General features: G+C 36.1%; 1 protein-coding gene across 3 annotated transcripts; it reads left to right on the plus strand.

The window, feature by feature from the left end:
• The first annotated feature begins 345 nt into the window (after window positions 1-345).
• Window positions 346-13,852, plus strand: c1qtnf1 (C1q and TNF related 1). 3 transcript variants are annotated; one of them, XM_058794591.1, is made up of 5 exons: window positions 346-463; window positions 2,434-2,606; window positions 9,644-9,786; window positions 9,956-10,065; window positions 10,630-13,852. In XM_058794591.1, the coding sequence occupies exons 2-5, from the start codon at window positions 2,583-2,585 to the stop codon at window positions 11,178-11,180; spliced, it is 828 nt and encodes a 275-aa protein (XP_058650574.1). In that variant the 5' UTR covers window positions 346-463; window positions 2,434-2,582; the 3' UTR covers window positions 11,181-13,852. The 3 variants fall into 3 exon arrangements, with proteins under 3 accessions (XP_058650574.1, XP_058650576.1, XP_058650573.1); XM_058794593.1 differs by lacking the exon at window positions 346-463 and adding an exon at window positions 944-1,009; XM_058794590.1 differs by lacking the exons at window positions 346-463; window positions 2,434-2,606 and adding an exon at window positions 2,636-4,415.
• The last annotated feature ends 1,930 nt before the right edge of the window (window positions 13,853-15,782 follow it).

A 15,782-nucleotide genomic window follows, 5' to 3' on the forward strand; every position in this document is an offset into this window, starting at 1 on the left:
AATAGAAATAATGAGAAGAAATATAAATTTAGAGAGTAAACTTATAATATATATTTATATATCTTATTATATTTATAATATAAAAATGTGATATTTGGCTTCGCATACTTGGTCCAACAACAGACCTACAAATTCAAATCGTAAATGCTTTGGAAAAACACTAGGCTTAAAATCTTAAGACAACACGTCATCTCTGTAATTCGTACTCCATCTGTTTTGCTCTTATGTCTGTCCAGCTGCCGGTCCACTCACTGACCGGCCCCTGAAGCAGGGTAAAGCAAACGCTTCCTAATAATCAAGGCAGTGGGACAGTAGTGGAACAGTAACATCTTGTACCCTCTCAAGTGTTTGCAGGGTCCTGGTCACGCCCACCCGCTCGCTGATTGGTGGAGCTCTTTCGATTGGTCACGCAGGATCCAATCAGGACACGGTCACATGGCTGTAATGTTTTCCAGCAGATTGCGTAAGTGTCTTGCACGTGTTCTTCAATGCTCATCTCGGAGTAACTCAAAAGAGCCGTTCAGGAAATAAATAAACATAAAAACTTAGCTTTTGAAAAGTTACGAAAACGTGATTATTATTATTTTTTTTACATTAAAGGTTTAGTTTAAAGTAACGTGATCTCTACTGTGTACTCGCCTACAAATAAATTACACATAGTTACGGTAAGATATAATAACAAATACAATATACATATTCAAATATTAATATATTTAAAATATTAATAACAATATAAAGAGTCATTTTATTATCAGACTTCCAAGGTAATAAAAAGCCATATTTTTTCAATATTACTTCTACATGTTAAAGTAAATGGGTGTATTATGTAGTGACCAAAAATAATAAACAAATCAAAACGATTGAATATTTCCCTGGTTTAAAGAAGCAACTCTACAGATCCTTATTTAATGATCGTGGACGGAAGTGTTTTTGTTTGTAGCAAGATTTATTTGCTAAGTAATGAGGACATCTAGTGTTCATTGATATAAACAGCAGAACAGCAACACAGGTCAGTTTTATGCTATTTTTTAAACGTATTTTGCAAGCTTAATATTTCTCCGCGTGATGTTTTAATAGGACAGTTCATGTAGGACAATATCTAGATCCTCAGTCCTAAGAAAAATCCTTCAAATGATGACCTTATCCTTGTGTGCTCATGTACTCACAGACCCTCATTTGATTAGACTGCTTTATATACAATTTAGAAGACAGCAATTTCCTCAGTCATGTTTACCACTGAACCTTTTAGCATGTACATAAACCTAAACATATGGTCTTTTCTCAGTAACAGTAACCACACGCCTAATGTCATGATGAATCAGGTGACTGGGAGGAAAATCACTTTGCAGAGATTATAAACATGGGAAGCATGAAGAGCCTGCATCTGATTACAAACAATGTTTGAACAGCATCCTTTTTTCCTTTTTGATTGAAAGTTGATCAGTGTAAAGGTAATTGATAACATTAACATCAACTTTTTTAAACCAGCATTAAAAATGGTACACAATCAGTTAAAAGTTAGACCTATAAATACTAATGCAGACAAATGTGTCCCTTAATGTTGAAAAACTCTTTTAAAGGTCAGAAGGTTGAGGCTTAAATACTTAAAATTAGATAAATATTATGTAGACAAATTGTACCTACTTATGAATGTTTCTGAAAAACAAATGAATAGTTTAAACAAATAAAATTAACATTAGATCATTTAATAAATAAATAAATAAATAAAAAGTTCAAAACAGCAAATCAGCTAATCACAGTTGCAAAACAGCCAATCTGGCCAAATAACAAAAATGGTCAGATTATTTTGTGATTTTATGTTCTCCTGTGACTTGTGGATGCCTTGGAACAATGTTCCTTTTCACATGGCTCTCTTTAGCCACAAAAAGGCCAATATTAGCTAAATTATACTCTACATTAATGCATTTTAAATGATTCATTCAGTATGTAGTAAATGCTGACCTACCAAATATGACTTAAAGTTCAGCTTTAACTGATGATACAGGCATTCTAGACCAAGTTACAAAGAGTAAAACTGTCAACAAATCTGACAAATCAAAATTAGATTACATATAATGTCAATATATTAGGCCTACAATGCTTCTAAGGTTTAATATTTTTACAGTCTTGTAATATTATCTGAAATGTTTGCATCATTAAAATGCTAATCTTGTTCTTTAAAAGGTTCTCTGGAACTGTCAGCAGCTACTTAACATTTGTCTGAAAAGTCTGGGAACAATGTGGTGGCTGCTCTTTTCTCTCTCTCTTATACTCCTTCCACTGCCTTGTGCATTTCCTTCTATCCAGTTGGTCCACTCTGGCCCTTTTTTTTTTAAGGTTTCTTTTCTTTTAACTTTGTCCTTTTTGCTGTTTTCATTTCACCCCACCCTCTTGGATGCATCCATGCTCCTCCTTTCCTGCATTTTTTTCCAGGCTCCTCATGGCATGCTGTGTTTGGGAGCGCAGGAGGGAGATGCCTTAAAAACGCTGACAGGCTATAACACTCTCAGAGACACACAGCAGTGCGGCCCAGTCAACGCAAGCATCCTCAGTGCAGCCCAGCAGAGCTTCTGTGGACACTTATGTTTGGACCTGCCAAGATTAAGGTAGGGGACACATCAGGATAGAAATTTACACGAGTGCTGCATGCCATTTAATTTTTGTAAATGGAAACTGTTCAAACAAATTACATGGTTACAAATAACGGCAAGTGCAATGATGTGAAACCTTTTTCAGATGCCAAGGAAACTGAATCCTAGTGCAAAACAACTTGCTTGCACAATAACAGCCAGATTGATGTGTTTTTCACATTTTTGTGTGACTTATCAAATTATTTCACTTTATCTGTTGTTAGCTGCCCGTTCACATAAATGTTTAGGAATGTAGGTGTTTTACTTTGAGAGATGGCAGCAATGTCAAGATGAAGTCAAGCAAGCTTTGAAATGTACACATATAAATTTTAATAGCAGGTGCAAAGCAAAAAGACACAGCTGGGTTAAATGTAACAACACCCTGAGTTTCATGTGGTTTTAATATTACAAAGTAATTAATTTTGCTAGTGATGCATCCCACCCCGTCCCTAAGGATTATCTTTTAAATCATGGGCAATGTAGGATCATTGTAAATTTCATAGAGACAAAAAGATTATTTTTTTATTATCTATGGAAAGAGTAGCACTGCCACAGGGTACAGGAATCAAATCTAGGACAGGAATTCTTGAGGCATGCCATCACAAAGCCAAGTTCAAATTGCCTCATCTCTTGCAAGTGGGACAGTCGAAATATGACACGATTAAGAGTACTGCTACACCAGATTGCTTTTAACTCCACCAAATTTTCCAAACTACATGACAAAAGTTGTGTAACAGACTTTTCTTGCATAATTTTACGTATATGGCCCCTCCTAAAATATTACTGGCAGTGAGCAGTGGTTTATGAGGGAATGGTTCACCATGTTACTCCAGTCAGTTAACAGTAGATACAAAGTCCCACAATATCCTTCTTGCGTCACATTGTGGAAGTAAAAGGGGTTGCAAAAGATAAATTGAAGATGAATGTTTTTGCCTAGTTCACTGAACCATGGAGGATGTTTAAGTTCAGACAAAGTGGCTTATATGGGTCAAGGGTGAATCTGGCCTCAGTGTTATGCCGCACAGACTTCAAAGTAACCACACATACTGTTTGAGCTTTGATGTCAACACCAAATCCAGTGGTGCCTATTGCTAGTTTAAAGTAAAATTAATGGCATTTCTAAACCATGTTAAACCCTTGGGAAATTACTATGTAGTTTAGGATTCTGTGCAGGAAACTCTTCCTTGCAGTCACATGGGAAGCATCCCACAAGGACTCCCAAGCTTGAATTCGGAAAGCGTACTAACATAATATTCTTACCATTTCATCAGGATACAGTATGTATAATATGAAGTCATGTGATAATGTAGCATACTGCTGTTTAGAAGTCTCATTCTTACATAATGCATACTGTTTCAAATACTGTTTTAGTATTCAGTAAGTGGCAAGTTAGTATTCTATTTCAAACACAACTACTTACATTCAGCTTGGTATTTGATGGTATATTTTTATTGTGTTTGATGAAGTCAAGGCAATAAGACAGTGAAACCATGATTTGTCACTTTAATTCTTGACCTCTTATCCTTTACATTCTTGTCTTTTCAAATATCACCTAAATGCCCATGACCAAACATTCAAAAGGTAGAATCTTGTCTTTGTACATCCCCTTCCCATATAAGACATGGGGTAGGACTTGTTGGTACAGGTATGTGATGTTATTCAATACTTTGTTTGCAAACCGACAACATTGTTGAAGTTCACCCCCAGCAGTTCTCTGCATTTCAAAAAGGGAGAGGGGAAAACAACTCAATGGGACCGGGAAGGCCGCAGGAGTCTTTCAACAAGGTTAATATGAGCTTGTTATTCTTTAAAAAAAAATTGCACTTTAAAAAAAGAGTGCTTTTACACTCAAATTACTTGTGACCAGCTGTGTTTCAAGTGCCTGTCCTTTCTGATAACACTAGCATCCGTATGAACTCGAGGAACTAATTGTAAGTTCAGAAGGCAAAGAAGATTGTTGCTTTAATAAGATAGAAGTTTACTTATGACCATGCTCACTTTCATTCCCTGAGGTTCATTCAACTTCTTCTAAAGAATTGATATTACAAAACAGCTGCAAAGTATTGGGAGGATTATGAATGTGAGAAAAACAGCATGTACAGTACGAAAGGGTACATGGTAGCTTGAACCTGGCATATGGGGGCTTCAACTGTGCATGACTAGTGACAGAAGCACAGAGTATTCAGTATGTGGTTGAAAGTAGGTCACTGGGGTGCGTATGGTAACCCACCCAAACCCAAGAAAGGAGACAGTACCTAATTTCTGTAGCCAAGAGTCCTTATTTACCCCAGTGTTTATCTTCAGCTGCTGACCTCAGACTGGAGAATTTAGAAAAGCTTTACAGTGCACCTGGTGGGCCTCGCCTTAAATATGATCCAGAACCAAACACCAAAGAAGAAGGACAAAGAATTGGCCGACTTTTATTGATGCTGGATTTAACACATTTTTTTTTTCCACTGGGAAAGTCCACCAAAACCACACCTCGTAGATCAGACACGCCACTGCATGCCTGCAGAATTGTGTAGGGATGACAAAAGCACAATGCAGGTTAGTAAATAGTTATTATGATCTGTTGTGATAACACAATGGCTATTTGTTATGACACATTCAGTCGCTGTTTGCAGTTTAGGAATGTGGAAAGATACCAACATTATTTCCTTTTATGATGTTTACCAAGTAGATTAATATCATAATTATTTCAAAAAGGGGAAGTGTGTAATTTCTGCATCACATGTGGCACCAAATGGAATTGGAATCTTTTTGACCCAAACCCCCAGTTTTTTCAAACAATAAAATGCAAGTTACTCCATTTTGATTAAAGTTTGAGGAGGTAAGTAAAATGCTTAAAATTAATTGTTCAAAATACAACCAGCAATGTGCGTTTATAAAGTAACAAGGGTCAACTGTCATTTTTGGTACAACAAGTCTTCGATGGCCAAATCTGGTTATGGTATACGACTAAAGAAAGCAGTCAAATGTTTATGCATTTGACTCTTGGCTCACTGTTCATAGTTTCAAACCTACAGAGGGTTCAGGGACTTTTAGATGTTCTGAAAAATAGCGGTTGGATGCTTTTGATTTGGAGTGTGGTGTTCCCTGGAGACGAAGGGAGAAAAAAACACTCTCTGCTTATGTAATGCATTTAAAAAGGTCAGGGTAGATGTTGATTGAGCCAAGAAGACTGGGCCTGAGCTAAAGGAGGACTCAGTGATGTGCTGAACATGTAAACATGACCTCAAGACCCCAACATCCGCAGGAAGGAGAGGGATTCTAATGCCAGGATATCAGATGTGAGACTGTAAACATGGCTGAGCATGAAAACAAGGATAATCAAGAAAACAGAAGTAAAAGGGCAATAATATAAAACAGGACTTTTGGACGGATTGATTACCAATTACTTGAAGCCTAAAAGTAAAAAAAAAAGTAATATATAACGATATATTATTAAAAAAATCATATATGCATTTAATAGCATCAAGTAACATCTGACTTCCTTTACCAAGCCTCTGCTTTGAAACACCACAAACATTCCTATAGACACATATGTGCAGTGCAAAAAAGATGGTCAGATGATACCCAGGTGAACACATCATAAGCTTATGGAGGATTAGAAGTGCACAACCTCAAAGCCCTGCCCTAAAACTGCTTTGAACTTCGGACTGAAGTGTGTGATCTGACCCCTTCTTGAATTAAACATTACTCTAAAACACACAGATACACTCAGAACATAGGCTTCGTCTGAGAGAGTTTAGTGGGACGTAGCACTTCATTCTTCAGCCTCATAATTCGAGACGAGTCCCACAGTGTGGTGGGCCCCAGAAAATCTTATTCATCTCAGTATTATGTGCAGTCTATAGTTTTAAACACTTTATGGCATGTTTGGATTGTGCACAGTCAACATGCTGCATGGCCCGAGGGCTGGGTGATCATGTGAGTGACCATATCAACATATCTCAGCTCAATAAAGAATGAAACATGTTTACGCAGATAATAACTAGATTATCCATGCTATCTACATAGACCAAACACTCACTGTTAAAAATTGTTTAATAATATCAATGATCATAGTCCATGAAACTACAGGCATGTTTATATGCTACTATGTGACCTACTGTGCAGTTATTTAGTGCGTGTCATTTCCTGTAGTGCTGCAACACTGCACAGCTGGACACTACAAAACTAATACGATGACAGCCTGTAATCTAACATACACTGTAAAAAATGACCGTGATTTTAACAGTAAAAAACTGTGAAAAGGCTACGGTAAAAACCTGTTAAATGGTTAACAGTAAGTTCCCCTAATATATACGGTGAAAAACTGTAATAGACATTTCAGACAATTTTACTGTGAAATATCGCTTTTGGAAGTGAAAAAGAATGTAAAATTAGTTTTTTTCCTTATCAGTTATATTTATTAGGGTTGTATGTTACATCTAATGTTGTTAAATTAATGTTTATTGCATATTTCAGCCTCACCATGATGGTGTTTAGTGTTTGTGTGAATGACACTGTGTACCTTCTATATATGTTATTATTTAAAAGCTGCTTGTGATGGGCTTTGGTTCATCATGTGATTTTCTCATCACCTTCTGCATTTGGTGGTTATCAGTGTATTTCAAAGGTACAAAACAGATTTCAGTACTTCAATAGGTTGGTATATTAACATTATATCAGTTACGAATGAATTTACAGTATTTAACTGTAAATTTAAGTTAAAACCGTAAATCCTAAAATGTTGCTACTGTATATTTTACGGTAGAATTCCAGCAACCACAGCTGCCAGTTTTTTACCGTAAATTTTACGGAATTCTTTTTACAGTGTAGGTTTTTCTCTGTTACAGTGTATATTTAGTTCACTTATCAAGCTACTTGTACCTATTGTGTATCAATATCCCTATTATTATTTTATCTCACCAGTGTTCCACAACGAGAAACTGTACTGTATATGCGACCCTAGACCACAAAACTAGTCATAAGGGTCAATTTTATTAAATTTATAAAGATTTTTTTTAAATTTATCGAGATTTTATCATCTGATACATCATCTGAAAGCTGAATAAATAAGCTTTCCACTGATGTATGGTTTGTTATGATATCTGGAATCTGAGGGTGCCAGAAAAAAAAAAAAAAAAAAGAAATTGAGAAAATCGCCTTTAAAGTTGTCCAAATTAAGTTCTTAGCAATGCATATCACTAATCAATAATTAAGGTTTGATATATTCACGGTAGGAAATTTACAAAATATCTTCATGGAATGATCATCATGATTGTGCAAAAAAGACAACTTAGCCATGGATTGGGGTTGTTTATGATCTTAATGATTACATTCCTTATGGACAAACTGATTTATAGAAGAATGTTGATGGTCACAGTCTGTTATAAGTAGATGTGTTTTGACTCTTACCACATTAAGCTTTTGGAATGCATGCTGGCCTTGAATGGGTTGTTAAGTATTTTGGATTGCTGAGCATTTAGCTGTAGCTACCTCACAAAATATGTGGGCTCTTTTTCAACTTTGGGGATTTTTTTTTTAGTATGCTCCCAAGCACAAATAAATGGGAAAAAAATGCAAACAAATTTGCTTGCAAGACAGCTAGCAATGAAGGGAATCACAATTAGGTTTAAAATGCATGTGTATAAAGACCTGTGATTAATGTAATTGTTGAAGCAGTTGATCACATCTGATTTTCTACTCATATACTGTAGCTAACCATTTAAAAAGTAGTTAGCTGCTACTTGATATTAGTACAGAATTAAACTATCACAGTGACAAGAGTGACAGCCTTAAACTTGAACAGATACATCAACCCCCGGTTTCACAGACAAGGCTTAACCCTAGTCCCAGACTAAAATGTAAGTCTGAGCTGTTTCACCTGAAAGAAACTCGCACTGATTGATCTTAAAATATATCAGTGCCTTTGTTTTGTATCAAGATGGACACCAGTAATGTTTTTGTCTATGGCACGTTTATAAAAATTACTTAAATGTCCTAATTGAACTATGGCCTAATCCTGGCTTAGTCTAAACCATGTCTGTGCAACCAGGCCCAAATGTAACGATTAAAATCAGCAAAAACCCTGTCGTATTTAACTGACTCAAAAACATAGTTATGAACAGCATCGTTTAACTAAATATTTCAATATGACAATAAAAAGGTAAATGCCCCTGCAAAGACTCAAGTGAACTGTCTGAATGAACCTGAAAATGAATTTAAATCACTTACCAGTGCTACAGACGAGAAGGAATTGCAGGTGCAAAAAAAACTGCAAGCATTTACTCTATACTGCTACTTGTTATAAAAAGTATCTTGTTACTGAAAAAAGCAACCAACACCAACAGACTAAGGAAGGACTAAGACAGAACTGGCCCTAAAAGACTTTCTCTTAAATTTAAATGAATTTCTGTCTCATGTCTTCCTTCATTAAGTGTAATACTTTCTGCTTATCATTGATCGCTAGATGCCTCTCTGCCTCATGGTTTAGAAACACTGTTTCAAAAGGGCTGAGCCGTGGTGTCATGAGAAGGAAAAAAACATGAAATAGTGGTTTAGTGTGATTGCCAGTTTAAAATAGGACAATAAATTCCAAGACGTCTTTGTCATTGGTTTCATAACATTTCAGGCCACATTTGCATGAGGGTCAGTAAGATTTTTTTAATGTGCTTATTTTTTTTCTTGTGCTTACCAAGGCTGCATTTACTTGATCAAAAATACAATAAAAATATAATGTAAATAATAATGTGAAATATTATTACAATTTAAAATAACTATTTTCTATTTAAATATATTTTAAAATGTAATTTATTCATGTGATGGCAAAGCTGAATTTTCAGCAACCATTACTTAAATCTTCAGTGTTCTTCAGGAAATTAATTAAGTGAATATGTCTTTGCTGAATAAAAGTGTTTTATTTTTATTTTTTTTAACAACAACAACAACAACAAAAATATGCCAGTTTTCTGATATATTCTTCTATCCAAACTACTATCCAAATAATGTGTTAATTCTTGTCTCAGATGCTGATATCGAGCCTGGTACTACTGATGGTGGTGTTTGCCAAATGGGTTGAGCCATATATTGCACAATACCGGGATGTGGACCAAGACACATATGAGCACAGAGAAAACCAGAGATCCCCAGAATACTACAGAGATGGCAGGTATGTTCCATGATCTATCTATCTATCTATCTATCTATCTATCTATCTATCTATCTATCTATCTATCTATACATATATATATATATATATATATATATATATATATATATATATATCATTCAATCGTTCTATCATTCCATCTTATTAATATATCCCTTTGTGAATCTAGTGGAACAGAGTGCAGGCGGTGCTGTGACCCTGCAGAGGAGGCCCCACAGTATGCCAGTCCATACCCACAATACAATATTGTGCCACAGATAAACATCACCATCCTAAAAGGTACAAAATATATCAAAATCTACTTCAAATGTTTTCTGGCTTTTGACTCATGATTCTTCCATTTCAAGGAAAATCGTGGTACAAAAGATTACATTTACAGAAAGACTTACATAACCTGTTGACTCATTTTGACTGTATACAGTTGTTTGGGTCAACGTTAGTTTTAGCTAAATATCTCACTGTCTGTGAATGATATAGGTCAGGCCTGGTTAATCACAGGCTGCTTCTGTGGGCAGGAAAACATGCACCAAAAAGGACAAAACTCCACAGAAAGTGACTTTATGGGCCAAACTGTCACAAACAACAGAAGAGTAATGGCTGTGAGATTGGCGCCATCTTCTATACAACACTCCACACAAACAAGACTATCTGAGAGTCATAATTTTTAATTAGTGGATGTTTAATAAAACACCCTCCAAAGCTTGACCAGAACTTGAAGTTTCAGGAAGCAAGGCATGATAAATCAGAGATTAAGAATGTAAAAGGCCTTTTTAATCATCATAGTAAAAACTTAAAGCCAAATTGAACTTTTCACCATTTGCTACTACATTCCTTCCCTTACAGGGGAGAAGGGAGACACTGGCGAGCGAGGACCTTATGGGAAAATGGGCAAGTCTGGGCAAAGTGGACCACGAGGCTCCCACGGTGTGAAGGGAAACAAGGGCAGCATTGGTGCTCCCGGAGAACCCTGTAAGTCCTACTATGCTGCTTTCTCCGTGGGTCGCAAGAAGGCGCTACACAGTAACGATTACTACCAAACCATGATCTTTGACACAGAGTTTGTCAACTTGTACGGGCACTTCAATATGTTCACGGGCAAGTTCTTTTGCTACGTCCCCGGCATCTATTTCTTCAGCCTGAACGCGCACACTTGGAACCAAAAGGAAACGTACCTGCATCTAATGAAGAACGAGCAGGAGATGGCCATCTTGTACGCTCAGCCCAGCGATCGCTCCATCATGCAGAGCCAGAGCCTCATGCTGGAGCTGGAGAGGGACGACCAGGTGTGGATTCGGCTCTATAAGGGCGAGAGAGAGAACGCGGTGTTCAGTGATGACTTTGACACCTACGTCACATTTAGTGGTTACCTTGTTAAAGCAAAGTCAGAGGGTTAAGCAGAAACAATATATGGACAGCAGGGAATTATGTAACAGTGTCTATTAAATGAGATGTAATTTCTTGTTATTTTGTCTTGTCTTGTAATATATTTTTAACAGTTTTACATGGTACTTCAGGAGGAACCTTGGTTCATCTTTATGATCCAGTACTGGAGTGTCCTGTGTGTCTGACCATCTTTAACTTTGTTACAGAGGCTGGTGCTATTTGACAAACATCGTAGAGGTTATTGTGCTAGTAATATTAAAAACAATACAAATCTATGTCTACAATCTAAAAAAAATTAATAAATAATGTCAGTATCATATAAATACATATAAAGACAACAATGTCATATTTTAATAGAGATTTTGCACAACATCTACGGGTGCCTTTTTCATGTGTAGATATATCAGTAATCATTTATCAGATTACTTGAAATGATTGTATTATATCTATTATAATATATCTGTCTATAAATCAGTATTAAATTGGTTGTAGAAAATTATAATTTAGGATTAATTCAAGAAATAATGCAATTTCAGTTCAACATTTGAACATTTCATCATTTCAGAAGTTTAATGCCAAATAGTTTCTTTCATTATAAAACAAAAAACAAACTAAACTAAGCTAAACAGTGATCTATAGGTGCATCTCAATAAATTAGAATGTTGTGGAAAAGTTGATTTATTTCAGTAATTTAACTCAAATTGTGAAACTCGTGTATTAAATAAATTCAGTGCACACAGACTGAAGTAGTTTAAGTCTTTGGTTCTTTTAATTGTGATGATTTAGGCTCACATTTAACAAAAACCCACCAATTCACTATTTCAACAAATTAGAATACTTCATAAGTGAATTGACTTCATTTTTAGTGAATTGTTGGCCTTCTTGAAAGTATGTTCATTTACTGTATATGTACTCAATACTTGGTAGGGGCTCCTTTTGCTTTAATTACTGCCTCAATTCGGCGTGGCATGGAGGTGATCAGTCTGTGGCACTGCTGAGGTGGTATGGAAGCCCAGGTTTCTTTGACAGTGGCCTTCAGCTCATCTGCAGTGTTGGGTCTGGTGTCTCTCATTTTCCTCTTGACAATACCCCATAGATTCTCTATGGGGTTCAGGTCAGGCGAGTTTGCTGGCCAATCAAGAACAGTAACACTATGGTCATTGAACCAGCTTTTGGTACCTTTGGCAGTGTGGGCAGGTGCCAAATCCTGCTGGAAAATGAAATCAGCATCTTTACAAAGCTTGTCAACAGAAGGAAGCATGAAGTGCTCTAAAATTTCCTGGTAGATGGCTGCGTTGACTGTGGACTTCAGAAAACACAGTGGACCAACACCAGCAGATGACATGGCAGCCCAAATCATCACAGACTGTGGAAACTTCACAAGCAACATGGATTCTGTGCCTCTCCACTCTTCCTACAGACTCTGGGACCTTGATTTCCAAATGAAATGCAAAATTTACTTTCATCTGAAAAGAGGACTTTGGACCACTGAGCAACAGTCCAGTTCTTTTTCTCCACAGCCCAGGTAAGACGCTTCTGACGTTGTCTCTGCTTCAGAAGTGGCTTGGTAGCCCTTTTCCTGAAGACGTCTGAGCGTGGTGACTCTTGATGCACTGACTCCAGCTTCAGTTCTCTCCTTGTGAAGCTCTCCCAAGTGTTTGAATCGGCTTTGCTTGACTGTATTCTCAAGCTTGCGGTCATCCCTGTTGCTTGTGCACCTTTTCCTACCCAAATTATTCCTTCCAGTCAACTTTGCATTTAATATGCTTTGATACAGCACTCTGTAAACAGCCACACCTTTCAGTAATGACCTTCTGTGACTTACCCTCTTTGTGGAGGGCGTCAATGTTCGTCTTCTGGATCATTGCCAAGTCAGCAGTCTTCCCCATTATTGTGGTTTCAAAGAACAAGAGATACCCGGAATTTATACTGTAGGGATGGTCATTTATTCAAACTCAAATGTAAATATTATAATGTTTTGAGATACTGATTTTTGACTTTCATGAGCTATAAGCTCTAATCATCAAAATTAAAACAAAAAAAACTTTTTTAATGACATTCTAATTTAGTGAGATGCACCTGTATGTCAGATATTTTAGTAAATAAATATTTGATCATTTACAGTATTGTAGAATGAGAAAATGGGCAGCTTAGACACAGTCCATGCTACAGACATCTAGAGTAACTATGATTAATAATGATCTCTGAATGTACTGTATTATAAATGTTACATTTGTATAAATGAATGCACCGGTAAGACTTCATGGTCATATCAGCATATAAACAACTACGTTGTGGATTTGATAAGAGTTGAATAAATGTATGTTTTAAAACAGCAGTAATTGTAAGACTAAAAAAAATCTGTTCCTGTTTTGCACAAGGTCTCTAAAATAAAAAATATATATATTAGCACTTAACAAAAGCTCATTATTTTGAAAGTTTTCGAAAGAACCAGGTTACTGTGGTCAACAGCAAGTTTCTATAAAAAGACTAACAGGGGCTTCAGCAGGAAGCACATTTATTATTATTGTTAATTTGTAAATGTTGTGTTCATTGTCAATTTTGTCAGACAGTCAAATTGGTGACCTGCAGGTCACTGTTTATTAAATGTTAAAAAGCTTCAATAAATGAGTGGTGCTGTAAAACAAGTTCATTTATTTCAATAAACAATCTTTTTAGACTAGATGTCTGAGTGCCATTGCTTGCTATATCATCATTATTGCATTATGCATCAAATACATTAATTTAAAAAAGCAATCAGTCCATCCGAATGGGAGTATTAAAGATTAAATTAATTTGGTGAGCAAGACATTTAAGAATAGAGTGCAGTAACAGATTTTGGTAGCTTTTAATGAACTTTTTATGACCATGCTGTGTGTGTTTATGTGTGTTGCTCATATCAGTCTAAAATATAGATGATAGAAGTGTAGGCATGACCAATTTAACACTGAAGCTATCCTGTGTGAAACAGAGAGGGGTAAAAACCTGTTATGCTACATTTATGGATTAAATTGACCCTGCTGTATCTCAGCAGCTGTTCAAATCAGAGCATAATGCTTTTAAGAATATTAAACAGAAGATTAGACATCAACAGAGTGAACATTTAAGCCATTCCCGTGTGAACTCCTGAAGATTTTAGTAACCTGTTATGCTGTATTGTTGAATTCAGTGACCCTAAAGCTGTTCACATATGTGCAAAATGCATTCAAGGATAAAAACGGGGAGATTTGACAGCACCGGAGTGAATTTGATAACACTGAAGCCATTCTGTGTGATATACAGTAGTTAACATTTGAAGTGGATCAAAAAAAGTTAATCAAAGTTGTCCTAAGACAAGAATGCATTTTGGTTTTAGGACAACTTTGATGAAAGGTTTGATCCACTTCAAATGTTGACTAGTGTAGAGATGGGTAACAGAGTTTGGTAACCTATTATGCTACTTTGTCAGATTTAGTGACCCTGCTGTATCTCTGCAGCTGTTCACATTAAAGAAAAATGTTTTTATAGGATATAAAACATAGGAGATAAGACAACACCAGAATGAATTCAGGTAACATTTTAAAGCCATTCTGTGTGAAACAGGCAGAGGTAACAGATTTCAGTAACCTGTTATGCTGCCTTATCTCTGCAGCTGTTCACATCAGAGCAGAATGCTTCCTAAGGGACGACACAGAGGAGCTTTGACATCACCAGAGTAAAATGAGTAACATAAAACTATTCTGTGTGACATACAGGGGGGTAACAGATAGTGGAAACTTCTAATGCTGCCTTGTTGGATTTGGTGACTCTGCTGTATCTCTGGTCTGTTTACATACAAGCAAAATGCTTTCTGGAGTATGAAAGAGAATATTAGACATCGCCAGAGTGAATCTAGGGACCATTAAAGCCATTTTGTGTGAAACAGATGGGGAGGGGGTAACCGATTTTAGTAACCTGTGATGCTGCATTGACAGATCCAGTGACCCTTCTGTATATAGTTGTTTACACCAGAGCAAAACCCTTTCTAAGATATAAAACAGATGAGGTTAGACATCACCTGAATGAATTCGGGTAAAATTAAAGTCATTCTAACATTTTTGGTAACATGCTGTATCTCTGTAATTGCACATTCATTTCTCTTCTATTACTCTGTTCTCTCCTTTAACCAATATAGCTAATTGTTGCCATCTAGTGGTGTAGTTAAAAAGGTCTTCAAGGGATAGTTCACCCAAAACTGACAATGATGTCATCATTTACTCACTCTCATGTCATGTCAGTGTTAACTGATCTAAGCTGTTTGGTTACCAACATTCTTTAAAATATCTTCTTCTGTTTTCCACAGAAAACAAGGTTTGGAATTACATAAAAATGACAGAATTTTCGTCTCCCTTTTCATAATCCTTTAATTTTTGAATAGTCCTAAAAGAAATGTAACACATTTCCATACTATTTAATAAAAATACTTACTTTTCATATTTCTGATTTGTAGTTGTCTGTACGTGGATTGTAATAGGCCTACTTACCATACAATGAGCAAAATATAAAATAAAATATATTTAATTCGGACAGCCAATTGTGTTGACCTTTAAAACTTAACTTGATGGCATTCAAAAGTAAAACTAAAATGTCTGATT

Source organism: Onychostoma macrolepis, chromosome 12 (genome assembly GCF_012432095.1).
Source record: "Onychostoma macrolepis isolate SWU-2019 chromosome 12, ASM1243209v1, whole genome shotgun sequence".
NCBI lineage: Eukaryota > Metazoa > Chordata > Actinopteri > Cypriniformes > Cyprinidae > Onychostoma > Onychostoma macrolepis.

Excerpts from the sequence above, each read along its gene's own strand:
- c1qtnf1 (XM_058794590.1), top strand. The coding sequence starts at position 4,380 with ATGGGACCGGGAAGGCCGCAGGAGTCTTTCAACAAG. Across the intron at positions 4,416-9,643 it reads CGCAGGAGTCTTTCAACAAG|ATGCTGATATCGAGCCTGGT; the intron begins GTTAATATGAGC and ends TTCTTGTCTCAG. Across the intron at positions 9,787-9,955 it reads GAATACTACAGAGATGGCAG|TGGAACAGAGTGCAGGCGGT; the intron begins GTATGTTCCATG and ends TTGTGAATCTAG.